The sequence below is a fragment of the Solea solea genome, chromosome 1 (genome assembly GCF_958295425.1).
Source record: "Solea solea chromosome 1, fSolSol10.1, whole genome shotgun sequence".
NCBI lineage: Eukaryota > Metazoa > Chordata > Actinopteri > Pleuronectiformes > Soleidae > Solea > Solea solea.
The window spans coordinates 25,292,455-25,311,362 of record NC_081134.1 but is presented as its reverse complement, the minus strand read 5'-3'; the positions used below and the strand labels follow the sequence as shown (position 1 = coordinate 25,311,362).

The 18,908-nt window shown below is 41.3% G+C and overlaps 1 protein-coding gene and 1 gene segment (V, D, J or C); both read left to right on the top strand.

Moving 5' to 3' along the window:
• Positions 1-11,886: 11,886 nt before the first annotated feature.
• On the top strand, positions 11,887-12,864 carry LOC131443495 (T cell receptor alpha variable 21-like). The segment is given in 2 exon segments: positions 11,887-12,212; positions 12,381-12,864. Coding segments are annotated over 2 exon segments (468 nt in total).
• A 5,069-nt stretch (positions 12,865-17,933) lies between these two features.
• Positions 17,934-18,603, top strand: LOC131443571 (T cell receptor alpha variable 18; the record flags this gene model as incomplete). Its single annotated transcript, XM_058613325.1, has 2 exons — positions 17,934-18,135; positions 18,302-18,603. Coding segments are annotated over exons 1-2 (342 nt in total), but the record flags the coding sequence as incomplete, so codon positions are not given.
• Between the last annotated feature and the right edge of the window lie 305 nt (positions 18,604-18,908).

Below are 18,908 nucleotides of genomic sequence, written 5' to 3'. Positions count from 1 at the left end.
AGAGGCTGCGGGAGAGGAACGTGGAGCTGCAGACGACGCGCGAGCACCGCGACATCGGGAGTGGCTGGACTACGTTTCCTTCAGATGGCTTTTCTCCTCAACTCATCTCTTCTCCGGTCATCAGCCCATTTGTGTGTGTACAACATTGATCAGTAAGGTACCTTTTTTTCTTTTCTGTGGCCCGGAAAGGATGAAGCAGCCATTTCGTTTGAGGCTTCAACGAACCCAAGCTTCACCCAGGCCTGCACCGATTCTCTAAAGGGGTACCCCATTATATTTGAGTGCCGGTTTTAGTCAAAAGGTGTGTGGGCCCACAAATTGTGTTTTTGATATTTGCTTTTACTTGTGGTACAGTGTTTGTTACTGTGTTTACCTGGAAAAGGGTGTTTTCAGTTACGTTATTATTCTCCTTAAAATAAGAGGGGTATTTCAGTTATTGTGTTTCCTGTAAGAAAGGGACTATTTATTTACAGTGTTGACCTTGAAAAAGAGGGATTTTATTTTGATGGTTTGAGAAAAGAAAAGAACATTCATATATATTTTATTTTCATATTGCATTAATCATTTCATTGTTAAGTAAATAATTGAGATGTTATTTTTCTAAAATCTTGTGTTGTGCATTCTGTTGCTTACCTTTTAAGTGGGATTCATCTGTGGTATTTAAAATCTTTATTAAAGGTATAAGTTAAAGGTGGTAAGTTAGAAGTAGTTAATGTGTGTAATTCAAAAAGAGATCCAAACCAAATATTAACACTGAGTTAATCAGGGTTAAGAATTGTAACAAATATATTAGAAGAGCCCAAAAGCCCTGACCTCATCTCTAAGATTACCGAGGGGAGCGCTACACACATGTTTGCTGATGACTCTGTTTTTTGTAGAAAATGTCCAAAAACACAATTATTCCAAACTCTTGATGGTCAATTTTACACGTGTTTCTTCATCTTCATGTATTTGAAAGTGACGACATGTTCAACACTAAGACAAATGACTCTGCTGCAGAATCACATGTTTCTGTGTTAGGACAAAATAAAACTATGAATCTTTAAATCTCTGCTACGTTTCTGTACATTCTACTAAAAATGTGTCTCCAAAAACAGACCAAAGACAACTTGGACCTGTTTCAGAAAGCAGGTTAAATCCTTAACTCTAGGTTGGCCAACTCTAAGCTGTCAAACTGAGTTTTCTGTTTCAGAACAGGTGATAACACTTAGTTCAATAAACTCTGAGTCACGGTAAACCTGAGTGAAGTTTCATGCATGAGGATATAAAAAGCCCTCATCAGTGGAACACAGATAATATGATTCACCATAGAAACAAGTCACAGAAAGCCTTGATCCTCCTACTTCTCCCTAGTGGAGTTGGAAATGTTAATGACTGCATATGCAGAAAATAAGCATATATTTAAAAACAAAAAGCAATACTGTGGCAGCAGCAAAAGTGCGGGAGCTTGCATGGCAGAACATTGCTGACTGAATCAATGCGTGAGTATAAATTGGAGGAAAAAAGAAATGTTTTGTCTTGAATGTTCCACTTATTCAACAATAATATTCCATATGTGTGTTTGTGTGCACATGTGCAACCTAGCAGGCACTAAACGGACTTGGCAGAAACTGAAGATGAAATATAAAAATGTAGTTCAAACTTACAAGTACAAGCAATTGTGATGTTGTTTAGGCCTGCCCTCATTGAACAGCATTTAGTGGCTACATTCACATACATAGATATATTTAAGTAATTAGGGAAATCTGCTAAATAAAAAAAAAATCACAACACTGCCAGTATTTAATATTGTCTATATGAACGCAAAACCTAAATGTCCTTTATACATACAAGTCTACAAATGTGTGTTTTCTGGATATGTTTAAATTTGACCTCCCTCGTATCCAACAAAAAAAAGGCTGAGGCAACACGGGTGGAGGTCCACCACCTCTCACAGAGGCTGAAGAGATGGCCCTCGGTCAGAACAGTGGGCGACCCATTGCTGAGGGAACCTCTGGAGGGAGCTCATCGGACCCAGCCACGCCCCAGGACACAGGGGCCTACATACTTCTTCTTTTCCTTTCGGCTGCTCCCTTCAGGGGTTGCCACAGCGAATCAACCTCCTCCATCTCACCCTGTTCTCTGTATCCCCCTCTCTCACACCAACTAACTTCATGTCCTCTTTCACTACATCCATAAACCTTCTCTTTAGTCTTCCCCAGCATCCTTTTACCAATATGCTCACTAATCATCCTCTGTACATGACCAAACCATCTCATTCTGGCCTCTCTGACCTTATCTCCAAAACATCTAACGTGCTGTTCCTCTGATTGACTCATTCCTGATCCTATCCATCTTCGTCACTCCAAAGAGAACCTCAACATCTTCATCTCTGCTGCCTCCAGCTCTGCTTCCTGTCTTTTCCTCAGTGCCACTGTCTCTAGACCATACAGCATCGCTGGTTTCACCACTGTCTTGTATATCTTTCCTTTCATTCTGGCTGATACTCTTTCATCACACATTACCCCTGACACTTTTCTCCACCCATTCCGACCAGCTTGAACACGTTTCTTCACCTCTTTTCCACAATCTCCACTGCTCTGGTCTGTTGACCCTAAATACTTAAAATCCTCCACCTTCTTTATCTCCACTCCCTGTAGCCTCATGGTTCCACTTGGGTTCCTCTCATTCACACACATATATTCTGTCTTGCTGCGACAAACCTTCATTACTCTCCTTTCTAGAGCATATCTCCACCTCTCAAGCTTTTCCTCCACCTGGTCTCTGCTCTCACCACAGATCACAATGTCATCTGCAAACTTCATAGTCCATGGAGATTCCTGTCTAACCTCATCTGTCAGTCTGTCCATCAATACCGCAAACAAGAAGGGACTCAGAGCTGAACCCTGATGTAGTCACACCTACAGCACACCTCACCGCTGTCTCACAGTTGGCATACATGTCCTGCACCAGTCTAACATACTTCTATGCCACTCCAGACTTCCTCATACAGTACCATAGTTCCTCTCTCTGCACCCTGTCATAGGCTTTTTCCAGATCTACAAAGGCACAATGCAGCTCCCTCTGACCTTCTCTGTATTTCTCTACCAGCATTCTTAAAGCAAATACTGCATCTGTAGTACTCTTTCTAGGCATGAAACCATACTGTTGCTCACAAATGCTGACTTCTGCTCTCAGTCTAGTTTCCACTACTCTTTCCCATAACTTCATTGTATGGCTCATCAACTGTATTCCTCTATAGTTACTGCAATTCTGAACATCTCCCTTATTCTTAAAAATGGGCACCATCACACTTCTTCTCCATTCCTCAGGCATCCCCTCACTCTCTAAGATCCTGTTGTATAGTCTAACCAGAAACTCTACTGCCTCCTCTCCTAGACACTTCCATACCTCCACAGGTATATCATCGGGACCAACTGCCTTTCCATTCTTCATCCTCTTCAATGCCCCCCTCACTTCAGCTTTACTAATCTCTGCTACTTCATGGTTCACAGTAGTCACCTCTTCTACCCTTTGCTCTCTTTCATTTTCCTCATTCATTAGCTCTTCAAAGTACTCTTTCCATCTTCCCATTACTTCTGTGGCACCTGTCAACACATGTCCCTCTCTATCCTTAATCACCCGAACCTGCTGGACGTCTTTCCCATCTCTATCTCTCTGTTTTGCCAACCTGTATAGATCATTCTCTCCCTCCTTACTTTCCAGCCTAGCATACAAGTCATCAAACGCCCTTTCAAGATTCAAGATTCAAGATTCAAGATTCTTTGTTTGGCCTTTGCCACCTCTTCCTTTACCTTGTGCTGCATCTCCCTGTACTTCTGTCTGCTCTCTTCAGTCTCCTCAGTGTCCCACTTTTTCTTTACTAACCTCTTTCTCTTTATATACACTCCTGCACTTCCCCATTCCACACAGGGGCCTACATACGAGGTAAATTATTCAAATGAATGGCATGTACATTAATCCTTCTACTGTTGGGTCTGTAATGGCCACTCATTCATCTTAGACACAACTTGGCACACTGGTTTTTCTTGTAGCACTAGGCTACAGTTTTTGGTAATTGGCTGCTGTTGCTTTCAGATATCAATCTATTTTAAGGTGACTCTTTGATGGGACCTGCACGCAATTGCAAATAACAAAAAAAAACAAAAAACTGTTAGGCACTTTTCTGGGTAATCATTGAATGTCTAATCTTCATCTTCTATTCAATTCAATTCAATTCAATTCAATTTTATTTGTATAGCGCCAAATCATAACATATATTATCTCAGGGCACTGTACATAGACAACATCAAAGAGAGCAGAGAACCCCAACAGTTCACACAATGAGCAAGCACTAGGCATCAGTGGAGAGAAAAAACTCCCTCTTAACAGGAAGAAATCTCTGGCAGAACCAGGCTCAGAAATGTGCAGTCATCTGCCTCGACCGGTTGGGGTGAAAGGAAAATCGGGGACAGAGGAGAGGTGGAGGACAGAAAGGGGAGGGGGGAGAGAAAGGACAAGAGGGAGATGAGGTAGAGACAGAAGAGAGAGAGAGACCAGGAGCAGATACACAACAACTGTATCAAGTTACAAGTTAATACAGTTAATGATATCGACTTTTTAATTATAGCACAATAATAATGGTGATGATGTGGGTAGCCTCGAAAACTGGATCTTGGTCCCGCAACCTGCATGATGAGAATACAGAGAGAGAGAGAGAGAGGGAAGGAAGGAAATACACAAACTAGGGAGAGAAAGAGACAAGGTTAATGACATATAAAAAGTCAAAATCATATCCTGAGTGTGAGAGAGTGAATGTGCGTGCACCACAGATAAAAAATCCCCCAGCAGTCTAGTTCTATAGCAGCATAACTAAGAGCTGGTCCAGGTTTCCCTGAACCAGCTCTAACTATAAGCTTTATCAAAAAGGAAAGTTTTAAGTTTAACTTTAAATACAGAGAGAGTGTCCGCCCCCCGAACTATCATTGGGAGCTGATTCCACAGGAGAGGAGCCTGGTAACTAAAGGCTCTGCCTCCCATTCTGCTCTTGCAGACTCTAGGAACCACAAGTAAGCCTGTATTTTGTGACCTAAGTGGTCTATTAGGGCGATAAGGTAAGACTAAGTTTTTCAGGTATGAAGGGGCCTGACCATTAAGTGCTTTGTACGTGAGGAGGAGGATTTTAAATTTAATTCTAAACTGTACAGGGAGCCAGTGTAGAGAAGCTAACACTGGAGTTATATGGTCTCTCTTTCTAGTTCCTGTCAGAACTCGTGCTGCAGCATTTTGAATTAACTGAAGGGTTCTAACAGACTTGTTGGAACATCCTGATAATAAGGAGTTACAGTAATCTAATCTAGATGTAACAAAAGCATGAACTAGTTTTTCAGCATCCCGTAAAGACAGAATGTTTCTAATTTTTTTAATGTTCCGCAGGTGGAAGAAGGCTGTTCTGGAAATTAGTTTAATGTGTGAGTCAAATGACATTTCCTGGTCAAAAGTAACTCCAAGGTTCCTCACAGTGGAACTGGAAGCCAGGGTGATGTCATCTAAAGTGACAATGTGATCGGAAAGTTTTTCTCTGAGGTGTTTAGGGCCGAGTATAATGACCTCAGTTTTTTCTGAGTTTAAGAGTAGAAAGTTACAGGTCATCCAGGACTTAATGTCTCTGAGACATTCCTGGAGTTGAACAACCTGATTTATTTCATCCGGCCTCATTGATAAATAAAGCTGTGTGTCATCTGCATAACAATGAAAATGTATGTTGTGCTTTCTAATAATGTTCCCTAGAGGAAGCATATATAAGGTAAAAAGTATAGGCCCAAGCACTGAGCCTTGTGGAACTCCACAATTAACTTTAGTTTGTAGTGAGGCTTCATTTTAACATGAACAAACTGGAATCTATCAGATAAGTATGATTTAAACCAGCAGAGGGCAGCACCTGTGATACCAAGAGTCTGCTCCAGTCTCTGCAGTAGAATATTATGATCTATGGTGTCAAATGCAGCACTAAGATCCAACAGGACAAGTAAAGAGACTAGACCATTATCAGAAGCCAAGAGAAGATCATTACTAACTTTAACTAGTGCTGTTTCTGTGCTATGGTTTAATCTAAAACCTGACTGAAAATCTTCAAACAGGCCATTAATGCGCAAATATTCACATAGTTGATTAGCAACTACTTTTTCTAAGATTTTAGAAACAAAGGGAAGATTAGATATAGGTCGGTAGTTAGCTAAAATGTCTGGGTCAAGGGTCGCTTTTTTGAGAAGGGGTTTAATAACTGCTATTTTAAACGTTTGGGGCACATATCCAGTTAATAAGGATAGATTAATTTGAGTTAATATAGAGCTGTTAATTAAAGGAAAGACATCTTTAAACAGTTTGGTGGGGATAGGATCTAACTGACAGGTTGATGGCTTAGATGATGAAACTAATGATGTTAATTCAGGGAGATCTATAGGGGAGAAACTGTCTAAATGTGCACCTGGTGCTTCTAAAGCTCTTGTGCTAAAAGATGAGTCAGTCCCAATATGAGGGAGGAGATGATCAATATTTATTCTAATTGATGTTATTTTATTCACAAAAAAGTTCATAAAGTCATCACTGCTCAGTGTTAAAGGAATAGATGGTTCAGTGGAGCTGTGGCTCTGTGTCAGCCTGGCTACAGTGCTGAAAAGAAATCTATGATTATTCTTATTTTCTTCAATTAGAGAAGAATAATAGGCAGCTCTAGCTTTGTGTAGGGCTTTTTTGTAAGCTACAAAACCATCTTTCCAGGCTATATAAAATTCCACTAGGTTATTGGAACGCCATTTTCTTTCTAATCTACGTAACGCCTGTTTAAGAGCACGAGTATTGGAGTTAAACCATGGTGCTCGTCTCATCTGATTCACCACCTTCTTTTTCAGAGGGGCAACACAATCTAATGTAGTACGCAGTGAGGCCGCTGTACTATCGACAAGGTTATCTATGAGGGCGGGGGTAAAATCACAAACGGTACCTTCAGATGTACTGACATATGGCACCGAGTTAAATAAAGGTTGCACTGTCTCTTTGAATGTATTAATATTATTATCAGACAGGCACCGGCTGTAGCTGTATTTCTTATTTATGTTATTGTAGTTCATTATTGTACAATTAAATGTGAGTAAATAATGATCAGTAAGGAGAGGGTTTTGAGGAACTATGTTTAAGTTATCAATATCAATACCATAAGTTAAAACAAGGTCGAGGGTGTGACTAAGGCAATGAGTTGGTTTATTAACGTGTTGAATAAAACCTATTGATTCCAACAGCGAGTTAAATGCGCAGCTAAGACTATCACGGTCAACATCTACATGGATGTTGAAATCCCCTACAATTATGATTTTATCTGTCTTAAGCACCAACTCAGATAAGAACTCAGAGAACTCTGATAGGAACTCTGAATAAGGAGCAGGTGGACGATAAACTGTGACTATCTTAACTGGTTTTTGTGATTTCCAACTAGGATGAGCTAGATTAAGAATAAGGCTTTCAAACGATGAATATCCTAGTTTGGGTTTGGGATTGATTAATAATCTAGTATTAAAAATGGCTGCTACACCTCCTCCTCGGCCTGAGCTTCTAGGAATATGGGTATTAGCATGAGTGGGTGGAGTTGACTCATTTAGACTAACGTAATCTTCTTCATGTAACCAAGTTTCAGTTCCACAGAATAAATCAATACAGTTGTCAGAAATGAGATCATTTATTAAAACAGATTTTGAGGAGAGAGACCTAATATTTAATAGTCCACATTTAAAAGTGGTATTATTTGACTCTATTTTATTGTTAGTGTTAATCTTTATTAAGTTAGAATGTCTAACTCCTCTTCTGTTTGTTATTGATTTATTTACTTTAGTTTTTACTTTAGTAGGTCGAGGGACAGACACAGTCTCTATGGGGTTTTTAATTGGTGACTGCTCGTAAAGAAGCACAGAGAAGCATGGAAGACTGCAACTCTGTGTCCTGGTCTCAACTCTGGTTTGTCATGGGTTTCTAATAAAATGCTCTAAGCTGCTAGATAAGAGAGCTGCTCCATCCAAAGTGGGATGGACGCCGTCTCTCTTCATGAGACCAGGTTTCCCCCAGAAGTTTTGCCAGTTATCTAAAAACCCAATGTTGTTTTCTGGACACCACCTCGACAGCCAGCGATTGAATGATGACATGCGGCTATACATGTCATCACTGGTTACATTGGGCAAAGGACCAGAGAAAATTACGTTGTCCGACATAGATTGTGCGTACCTACACACAGACTTAACATTAACTTTCGTGACCTCCGATTGGCGTAATCGGGTGTCATTACTGCCGACGTGAATAATAACTTTACTGAATTTACGTTTATCTGTAGCCAGCAGTTTCAGATAAGACTCTATGTCGCCCGCTCTGGCCCCGGGAAAACACTTGACTGTGGTCGCTGGCGTCGCTATTTTCACGTTCCTCAGGATGGAATCACCAATCACCAGAGTTGGTTTCTCAGTCTGTGTGGTGCTGAGAGGGGAAAACTTGTTTGAGGTGTGAACAGGTTGGTGGTGGACAGGACTCTTAGGCTTAACACTACGCCTCTTACTGCGGACAGTCACCCAGCTGCCCTGTTTGTCTCCCGGCTGCACGGGAGCTGCTGAGGGAGCTAATGCTATGTGGTCCGCACCGACTACTGGGGAGTGGCTAACTGATTTAGCTTCTATGGTGCGGAGCCGAGTTTCTACTTCACTAAGCCTCGCCTCCACCCTAGCCAGCAAGCTACATTTTTTACAAGTACTTTTATCGCTAAAGGAGGCAGAGGAGTAGCTAAACATGTGGCACACAACACAGGAGAGAGAAGGAGAGGGAGAGGGAGAGAGAGAAGCCATCGCTGCTAAGCTAACTTTACGCTAGCAGAGAGAGAAACACCGTACGTGATCTACGTAAACGATAGAGTTTGAACAAAAGTAGTGGGTGAGAATATTAGTCTTAGTACTAGTATTAGTAATAAAAACGAGCGTTTGTTCAGTTAGAGCAGTCGATCGTTCCAGTAGATAGAAAACCGCAGAGAGCGCAGAAGGCACACAGCGTAACACCAGTGGAAGCACAGGAAGTGACACAATACGTTACCACCCGGACGTCTATGGCCAACTTCTACCAGTGACTGATGGTGTAATCTGTCTCATGGAGCCTTCTGCCATAACAGACCTCCATGCTATTGTAAGTAATCTTAATATTCCACAGAATACTAAATTATTTTATTTTTTTTAATAATAACTATGGTTTCAGTTAATAGTGAGGTTCCACAATACAACTTGCAACTTCTTTCTCTCTAACAAAGCAATTGTTGTTCAGTATTGACCCACAACTTGCATTGACACTAAGTAGATAATGGAACTATGACATTCAACATAACTTATGTTCCTATAGCTCCCTGTGAAACAACTCTACAAGGTGTATTTACAATCCCAAATCAATAAATCACATCTAGAAATGGAACAAATAAAGCTGCAGATCACCAAGACAAAAATGGAAATACAAATGCTGGACCATCAGTGAAAGGTGGGTGACGTGCCCACAGGTGGATGATTTTTACTTATTTCAACAAAAAAAGGATTAACAATGTACAACATTTGTCCTTGTAGGCAATAAACAGACCTCATAAAATGAGAGGCATACTGTCGTTCTTTGACACTGGGGAGGTGATGGGTCAGGGTTAGAAATGATTAAAGCATATCATGTCTCTAACAGCTCTTCCATCTCGTGCATCAGCAGCGGGGTCAGGATCATTATCTGGATCATTGGGGTAAGGAGTAGGACATTGTTCTCCTCTAATAGTGGCAACGTTGTGGAGAACCACACATGCCACTATAATGTCACAAGCCTTTTCTGGTGTGGCCCTGAGATTTTGAAGGCACTGGAACCGGGCCTTGAGTATCCCGATGGTCATCTCCACTCTGGCTCGTGTCCTGCAATGATCCAAGTTCTAGTGTTGCTGTGGGCCAGGCTCAGGGTCAGGATAAGGGGTTAGCAGATGGCGCTGGCAGGGGTACCCTCTGTCTCCGAGTAGGTAACCATCCACCTGATGTTTAGATGCACATGTTTGCTGGTGACTCTGGCCGTTTCTCAATATCCATACTTGTGCGTACTTGTGCGTTACTGCGTACTCCCGTACTTGTGAAAACGTCATCAGCCTCAGTCCCAGTTCTGTTCCAATTCTCAAGTAAGCGAACAGCGAGGACGGTTCTCAAACCCGGAAGTGTTCTCGCTCCGCCCATTTTTACCAAGTATGCATCGGAGGTGACTTAAGCGTACTTGCGATGGCCATGTATCCCAGAATACATTTCGGCGGAGCATAGCAGCAAATAATAGAAATATAAATCTGAAATAAATATTTTTCTGTGTCCCGGAACAAAGTTTTAACATCATTTGAGGCGAGAAATTAGTCATTTAGAATTCAAACATGTGGTTTGTGTATGAAGATATGACGTATTTATAGTTTGTCAGTGACGTTTGTCGGAGGTGATCAGCTCCGCCTCTGCGGACGCTCGGCGCTCACTGTGCCCGGCACAGAGCAGCGTTACCTCGGCCTGTCCTGATGAAATGATCCGCTGGCTCAGACGTTGCTGTCATTAGATGCTCGGTGTGATCCATAGATTTGTTGTTGACGTGTTATTTTGTTTTTAATGGAAACTTTTTGACCTGACAGTTTGAAGGTTTGTATATTGTTAATGTTTTATTTATTTGAACTTTGAATGTTAGATTTATATTAAAGTCGCACGGTCATTGTATCTGTATTTAAATATAATATGTACATATTAGATAATTATAGTATAGTATGTAAAGTAGTATATATTTGTACACGTACATATATGTCATACATATATGTATATATATATATATACTACTCTACTACAAATATTTAAAATGTATAAATAATAACAACATATATATGCATTTATTAAAAGTATTTCATATGTTCATTTATCAACACTGTAGGTGGCGGTAATGGGGCTGCAGCACTTGGCGCCAGCCACCATTCAAACAGCAGAACAATACATACTGTACATACTTGCATACTTGAGTATTGAGAAACAACCACATACTTGTGTACTCCCGTACTTGGCAAGTATATACTCCCAGCGTACTTCTCAAGTATATACTTCCAAAGTAAGCAAGTAAATACTTGCTTACTTGAGTATTGAGAAACGGCCTCTGTGTTTTATGTTGAAAATGTCCAAAAACATAATTATTCCAAAAAGAGACTAAAGACGGTCCACCTTCAGCTTGACTTAAATGCTGCAGTCAGTGTGAAGCAGGAGGAAGTGTAACAGAGAGAAGAGAAAATACACATCTAAGAGGAGACGCAGAGATTCAGGGAGGAGCTGAGTTGTTACTGAACTATAGAGGAGAGAGGAGCTTCCATATTCAGCAGAGTTCAAGATACAAACCATTAACATGACCTTTATTCAACATGCTGTCACTGCATCACTCTGTATTTTCTCTGCTGCTTCTTAACACTCTAACAGGTTTGTTACATTATAAGACACAAACACTTTTCATTCCAATAACATCTGAATGTGAATTGTCTTTGACATCATTATTTTCTCCTTCAGGCATCAACTGTAAAGAACTGACTCCAGTCAAGACTGAAGAGTTCACTTCAGAACACACGTCTGTCTCTCTGACCTACAAATATCACAAATCTTCTGCTGATGATTATTTCTTCTGGTATCGACAACATCCAGGAAAACCACCAGAGTTCCTCATGTCTCACTCAGGAACAGGAAACATATTATCATCTCCAACACCTGGATTGAAGATTAAAGTGGAGCAAAACATGATCAGTATGATCATCTCCTCTGCTGCAGCGACAGACTCTGCTGTTTACTACTGTGCTGTGAGGCCCACAGTGACAGGAAACACCACAACTCTGTACAAAAACACTACATCCACTAGAGGGAGTCACACACTGTTACACCTCAGTGGTTTCTTATGATCTCGTTCAGATTGTCTTCAGTTGTGATGAGCAGCTTTAGAAGTGTAGATCATGTGACAGACAAGTCTCCTCCCACTGACTGTAGAGATGTCTGCTCAGTACAGAACTGTTAAATTCCAGCTGTGAACATCAGACCAAACACAAACCACTCACAGCTTCATCTCACTGAATGAACAGTTCCTACATTTCTCAGACCTAAACATGGAAAAACTGGCTGCTCTTTTCTTCCTCTCGGCTCTTTTAGGTGCGTTTGATTCACACAAGAAAAAACTCAAACTCAAAGATATTTTTTACCTTCAGTTGAAGATGAAACTTTTCAAAGATGTCACCACTTCATCTCTGATATGTGTTGACTCTACTGTTACCAGGATCATCTGTTTAGATGTTTGTCAAATGTTGTTTCTCTCACTAGGTAACAGCTGTGAAGATGATATTACTGCCAACAGAGCTGCAGTGTTTTCAGCAGAAGGTCAAACTGTCTCTCTGTCCTGTAACTACTCAGTGAAAGCTCAAAATCTCCAGTGGTATCGACAGGATCCTGGATCTGCTCCTCACTATCTTCTCATGATCACTGACACTAAAGAGCCTGAGGTTTTGAAAGCTGCAGCTGTGAACTCTCGACTGACTGCTGAACTGAACCAGGAGAGAAACCAAGTGTATCTGCAGATCATCTCAGCTGCAGTGACAGACTCTGCTTTTTACTACTGTGCTCTGACGCCCACAGTGACAGGAAACACCACAACTCTGTACAAAAACACTACATCCACTAGAGGGAGTCACACACTGTTACACCTCAGTGTTTGTGATGATGTTTCTTTCATACGACAGAGAATCTGACTGTGAGGTTTTTATAGTTTTACAATGAGAAAAACAATGTTGGAGTGAAATATTTAATATCAGTCATGGAATGATGTACCACAGGGTTCAATCCTGGGCCCGACAATATTTTATTTACTTACTTTACAAGTCTCATAGTCTGTCAGTGCGTTTCATTGGCTCGTAGTGTTTCAATGCCCTTTGAGCCAATGACAGCTTGACAGGTTTGACAGATTTGAGTTGTTTGGCGCCATACAAGCTATAAACACACATCATTACTCCTGAGATTTGGAGATTTGAAGAGTGATTGTTATGGTGAGTACAAGCAATAAGATCATTTTGATCTTATACCACCAAATAAGGTATAATGCAGTTCATGGACTACAATCTATGTTTCCATTATTGAATTTGATTTTAAATTTTTAAATGGGTCTCAAATGTACAATTACTTGTAGGTGCTGTGTTTGCTTTGCACACAAGAGTTATCTTACAACAACACGTCATCTATGCTCAGACACTTGCTTGCCAGGCATAGTGACCCTGTCAACACTGGGATTACTGACTGTAAGCTAAATATATATGTATATATATACTTTAGATATGCATGTGTGTGTTTATATACTGTAGATGTTGTGTATCATGTTTATATAGCAAGCTTTCTCCCACAAAGTGTCAAGAAAACAGAAGCCAGATGAGGCCCTGGTGGACATGATAGTTAAAGATGGCCAGCCTTGGGCTTCCAGTTTGATGAGGTACAGAGCAGATGTGCGAGCGGGGGGCTCCAGCTGAACTTTTTATTTACTTTTCAAGTCTACCAGTTTAACAGTGCTTTTCCTTGGGCTAACTCGCGCATTACTTAGTTTTTATGTGGGAAAGTGTATTGCGACGTAATGAGCACCTCAAATTCTAATCCTCAATCGTCAGTAACAACTCGAGCAGCTAGCATTTCAGCCAAGCTAGCTAGCATGGCCACCTTTGCCGCGCCAGAGCTTCCAGACCTGGTGGGCAGAGGCGCCGGCAGCGGAGGCAACTCCGACCCAGTCACCATGATCGATCTTGAGGCTCTATTCTGCAAACAACGTGATAGCTTCAAAGCTGACATGGCTATCCTGATTCAACAATCAACTGAATCTCTGATGCAGTCAGTGGATTCACTAGGTCAACAGGTGACGTCATTTAACAACTGTCTCACTAATACTGAAGTTGTGGTGAGTGAAAACTTCGTGAAAATCACAGAGAAGGAAGCTGTTGTTAAGACCTTGCAATCCCAAGCCACGGTGCTCCTGGAACGTGTGGATGACCTCGAGAATCGGTCCAGGCGCTCTAACTTGCGGATTATCAACATACCTGAAGGAAGCGAGAAAGATTAGGACCCGACGAAGTTGTTTCCAACCTGCTGATGGCGGTGACGGGGCCCGATGTTTTCAACAACCCTCCCGAGATAGAGAGAGCTCACCGTTTCCTCGGCCCCAGACCAGGTGATGCCGGCAGGGGTAACCGAGAGCCTTCATCGTCAAATTGCTCCGCTTCCAAGAGAAAGAAATAGTCCTCCGATGGGCCAGACAACACAAGATGGATTACCGCGGCTACGAGCTGAGAGTATATCCAGACATCAGCGCTGCTTTGGCTAAAAACGGGCTGCATGCAATGCCATCAAACACTCTCTTTACCTGAAACGAATAAAATTCCGCCTGCTGCACCCTGCCCGTCTCCAGGTCTCGTTCCGTAATGAGAACTTATACTTTGACTCTCCACAAAAAGCCCAGGATTTTTACAACGAGCACATTGCTACCACCGGTTAGTGGACTTATTGAGGACGCCGGCTATATCTGTTCCCAGTGCACAGTAATGTTGATATGAGTGTAATACTGCCCCCAGCTATAGCCACTTATGTTGCGCCTATTGCACATTGTAGACACATCTGCAGTTATAGGAGCCCCATCTGCTCAGTGAGTGTTTAGTTCACAGATTTATGTCACATGGAAGTAACAGAGTCTATGGAGTCCCGCTGCTAGTTCTCGTTCTTAGGACAAGCTTAGGAAGGTTTAGGTGTGTTTTTTGGTTCCCTGTTATAAGGGTTTTTGTGTTGGGGTACTGGGGAGGTAGATCCTACAGATTTGCTTTTATTTTTGTTTGTGCATTTGTAACATTACATCCTTCTACAAAGCAGTGTTCTTTCCTACCATGTACTTACAATTTTATGGCTAATACTACAAAAAAAGGGGTATCTTGTCTGAGATTTGTCTCTTGGAATGTTAAAGGTATGTGTCGAGGCTTGAAGCGTGTGCCGATTAGGGGAGGGGGCGTTTCTGCGATGCGTGTATCGAGGCTTGCTTCATTTAGGGGAGGGGCCAAAAATGATGACGTCCGAAGCCTCGCTGCCCGGCTGTACCACGTGATTGCTTCGTGAAGTGGTTCAGATTTTGCGCGAGGTTTTACAACTATATAGACCCCTCAGGCGCCATTCAAAATGTGGGTTTTTGAAGGAGAGTTGCGGTCAGTTGAGAGTTTGGATGGAGTTTGGATAGTTTGGAGAGTTTGGATACTAGAGTTTGGATAGCGTTTATATAGTTTGGAGATAGTTTGGAGAGTTTAGGGAGAGAGAGAGATTTAGGAGAGTGAGGAGAGTAGGATAGGTGATATAGGATGGAGCCAGCGAGGCTGATCATTGTCCAAGTTACACAAGCACTTTCACTGTCCTCTGTCTGATTACACCCATGCCATTTTCAGAAAAACATTGCACAACCTGCCATATTATGATATTACCATTTTGGGAAGATTTACACACACAGAATACATTCAAAAAATGTATTAAAGACATATGTACAGAAATTATTTGGTCATACATTTTTTGTAATTCATAGTCATTTCTAACAGACACAAAAATTCAATTCATCACACATTACGTGGTTGATTATACACTTGGCCAGTAGGTGGTTTCGTGTGCACATGAAGCTTCGAGAAATGAACTCTTTCTCGAACCAATTGGCTCAAGTGGTTCAATGCCTCATGAGGCTTCATCTCACCATCACTAGCAGGTGGGTTTACCGAGGCTGAGGCGTGAAGCAAGGTCAGGGGCAGATCAGGTCGATACCAGGTAAACAGTCCGGGAATGAACGCTGCAGAGTCAGGTATGAGAGTTAAGACAATCTGGCAAAGAGTGAGTGGAAAGAAGCTGCATATATACTGGCTTGATTGGAGATGATGAGCAGGTGAGAGCAGCAGGTGGAAGCAGTTAGCTGATGAGGGGTGTGGCAGAGCAGCAGAGCAGGAGGGGCGCAGAGCAGACAGTGACACAAATCACAACATACATTATCTCAAGGCACTATACATAGACAACATCAAGGAGAGCAGAGAACCCCAACAGTTCACACAATGAGCAAACACTAGGCATCAGTGGAGAGAAAAAACTTCCTCTCTCACGATCACTGTATCTGTATTTAAATATAATATGTGAATATTAAATATGTAGTAGTAGTAGTAGAGTAGTATATATTTGTACATGTCATATATATATATATAATGTGTACAAATACTACTCTCTGCATACTTGGTAAAAATGGGCGGAGCGAGAACACTTCCGGGTTTGAGAACGTCCTCGCTGTTCACTCAATGGAGAATTGGAACAGAACTTGGACTGAGGCTGATGACGTTTCACAAGTACGGGAGTACGCACAAGTATGGATATTGAGAAAAGGCCAATGAATATACGCTAAACGGCAGCCAGCAGCGGCCATAACACATGTTAGTAGAATATAAACCCAGTAGAGCTCTGAGATCTACTGACTCAGGTGAGATAGTAGAGCCCAGAGTTCAAACTAAACATGTTGAAGCAGCTTTCAGCTGTTATGCTGCACACAACTGGAACAAGCTACCAGCAGAACTGGAATTTTAAATCCAGGTTAAAAACACTTCTCTTCTTCTGTGCTTATGATTGAGCTCTTTCAAAGCACTTTAAATTTACACAATTGTTTTTATTTTTTATTTCTAAATTGTTTTTATTTTTATTTCTCCAATTTTTACTGTTAAATGTTTGTTTCATGTAAAGCACATTGAGTTGCCTTTGTGTATGAAATGAGCTATATAAATAAAGTTGCATGCCTTGCCTCATGAAACTCAGTGGGCAGAGTCACATGACTGACAAACCAGACCAAAGACCACTGGTGTCCCACAAGGATCCATTCTGTGCCCACTTTGATTTAGTTTATACTTTATTGATTTGACAGCTATGTGTCCTGATGTTTAGATGCACATGTTTGCTGATGACTCTGTGTTTTATGTAGAAAATTTCCAAAAACACAATTATTCCAAAAACAGACTAAAGACGGTCCACCTTCAGCTTGAACTAAATGCTGCAGTCAGTGTGAAGCAGGAGGAAGTGTAACAGAGAGAGGAGAAAATACAGATCTAAGAGGAGACACAGAGATTCAGGGAGGAGCTGAGTTGTTACTGAAGTATAGAGGAGAGAGGAGCTTCCATATTCTGCAGAGTTCAAGATACAAACCATTAACATGACCTTTATTCAACATGCTGTCACTGCATCACTCTGTATTTTCTCTGCTGCTTCTTAACACTCTAACAGGTTTGGTACATTATAAGACACAAAAACTTTTCATTCCAATAACATGTGAATGTGAATTGTCTTTGACATCATTATTTTCTCCTTCAGGCATCAACTGTGAAGAACTGACTCCAGTCAAGACTGAAGAGTTCACTTCAGAACACACGTCTGTCTCTCTGTCCTACGAATATCACACAACAATAGCAGCTAATGATGACTTCTTCTGGTATCGACAACATCCAGGAAAACCACCAGAGTTCCTTATTTACATCTCAGGCTCTAATTTTACAAAACCAGCAGATTCTCTAAAAGAAGAAAAAAGATTCTTCACTCAACTGTCTGAAGACAAACGTGAAGTCAAACTTCAGATCATCTCAGCTGCAGTGACAGACTCTGCTGTTTACTACTGTGCTGTGAGGCCCACAGTGACAGGAAACACCACAACTCTGTACAAAAACACTACATCCACTAGAGGGAGTCACACACTGTTACCCCTCAGTGGTTTCTTATGATCCAGTTCAGATTCTTTTTAACTTGAACCTGAACTTTAGAAGAAAGAATCTCTACGAAATTGATCAGATGGCCCCGCCCCCTGAAAGCTGACTCAGCCAATGAGACGGTTTGTGTCTCCACAGGAAGTAAAAGCAGAGTCAGCTTGATGTTGAGGAGAAGGTGTGTGCAGCAGAGAGGCTGTTTAGAGGAAGAACATTGTTCATCTGTTTTCTGTTTGGCTTCAACATCTCCAAAGACATGATGTTTTACCTCTTTCTGTCTTTATCTCACTTCATAGGTGAGTTTGACAACAAATCACTGTCTCACTTCACCTGCTGCTTTAACATCATCTTCTTCTACATTTCATCACTAGAGGATCATCTGTCAACTTTTAAAACCTCTTGAGTCCCTTGATATTGTAATCTCTTACAGTCTAACGGACATGAATTATATTCATTTTGCAGCCATGGGTTCTATGAACAGCATCAAGCCAGAAAGTTCTGAAGAAGTTGTACCAGAAGGAGGAAACATCAAGCTGAGCTGTAAATATGAGGGGAGTATCTACAATATCCAGTGGTACAAACAGCATCAGAGATCCAGACCAGAGTTCCTGCTCCTCATCACAGAGGACGGATCCATCAGTCCAGAGATTACTGGTTTCTCTGCTCACATCAACAAAACAGACACACGTGTAGATCTGGAGATCATCTCAGCTAAAGTGACAGACTCTGCTGTTTACTACTGTGCTGTGAGGCCCACAGTGACAGGAAACACCACAACTCTGTACAAAAATAATACATCCACTAGAGGGAGTAACACACTGTTACCTCTCAGTGTTTGTGATGATGATTCTTTTATATGACAGAGAATCTGACTGGGAGGTTTTTATCAAATATTTAATATCAGACATGGAATCATTTACAGAAAGTATCAAAAACAGATTATACAATGTGATAAATGTGTCCATGAACTGGTTGGAAATATAACATTGTATTGTAATATTTTCTGTTCTCTTTTAGCTTTTTTAATATTGTTTTCTAAAGCTCTGATTTCTTATGGTTTACCTCAAGG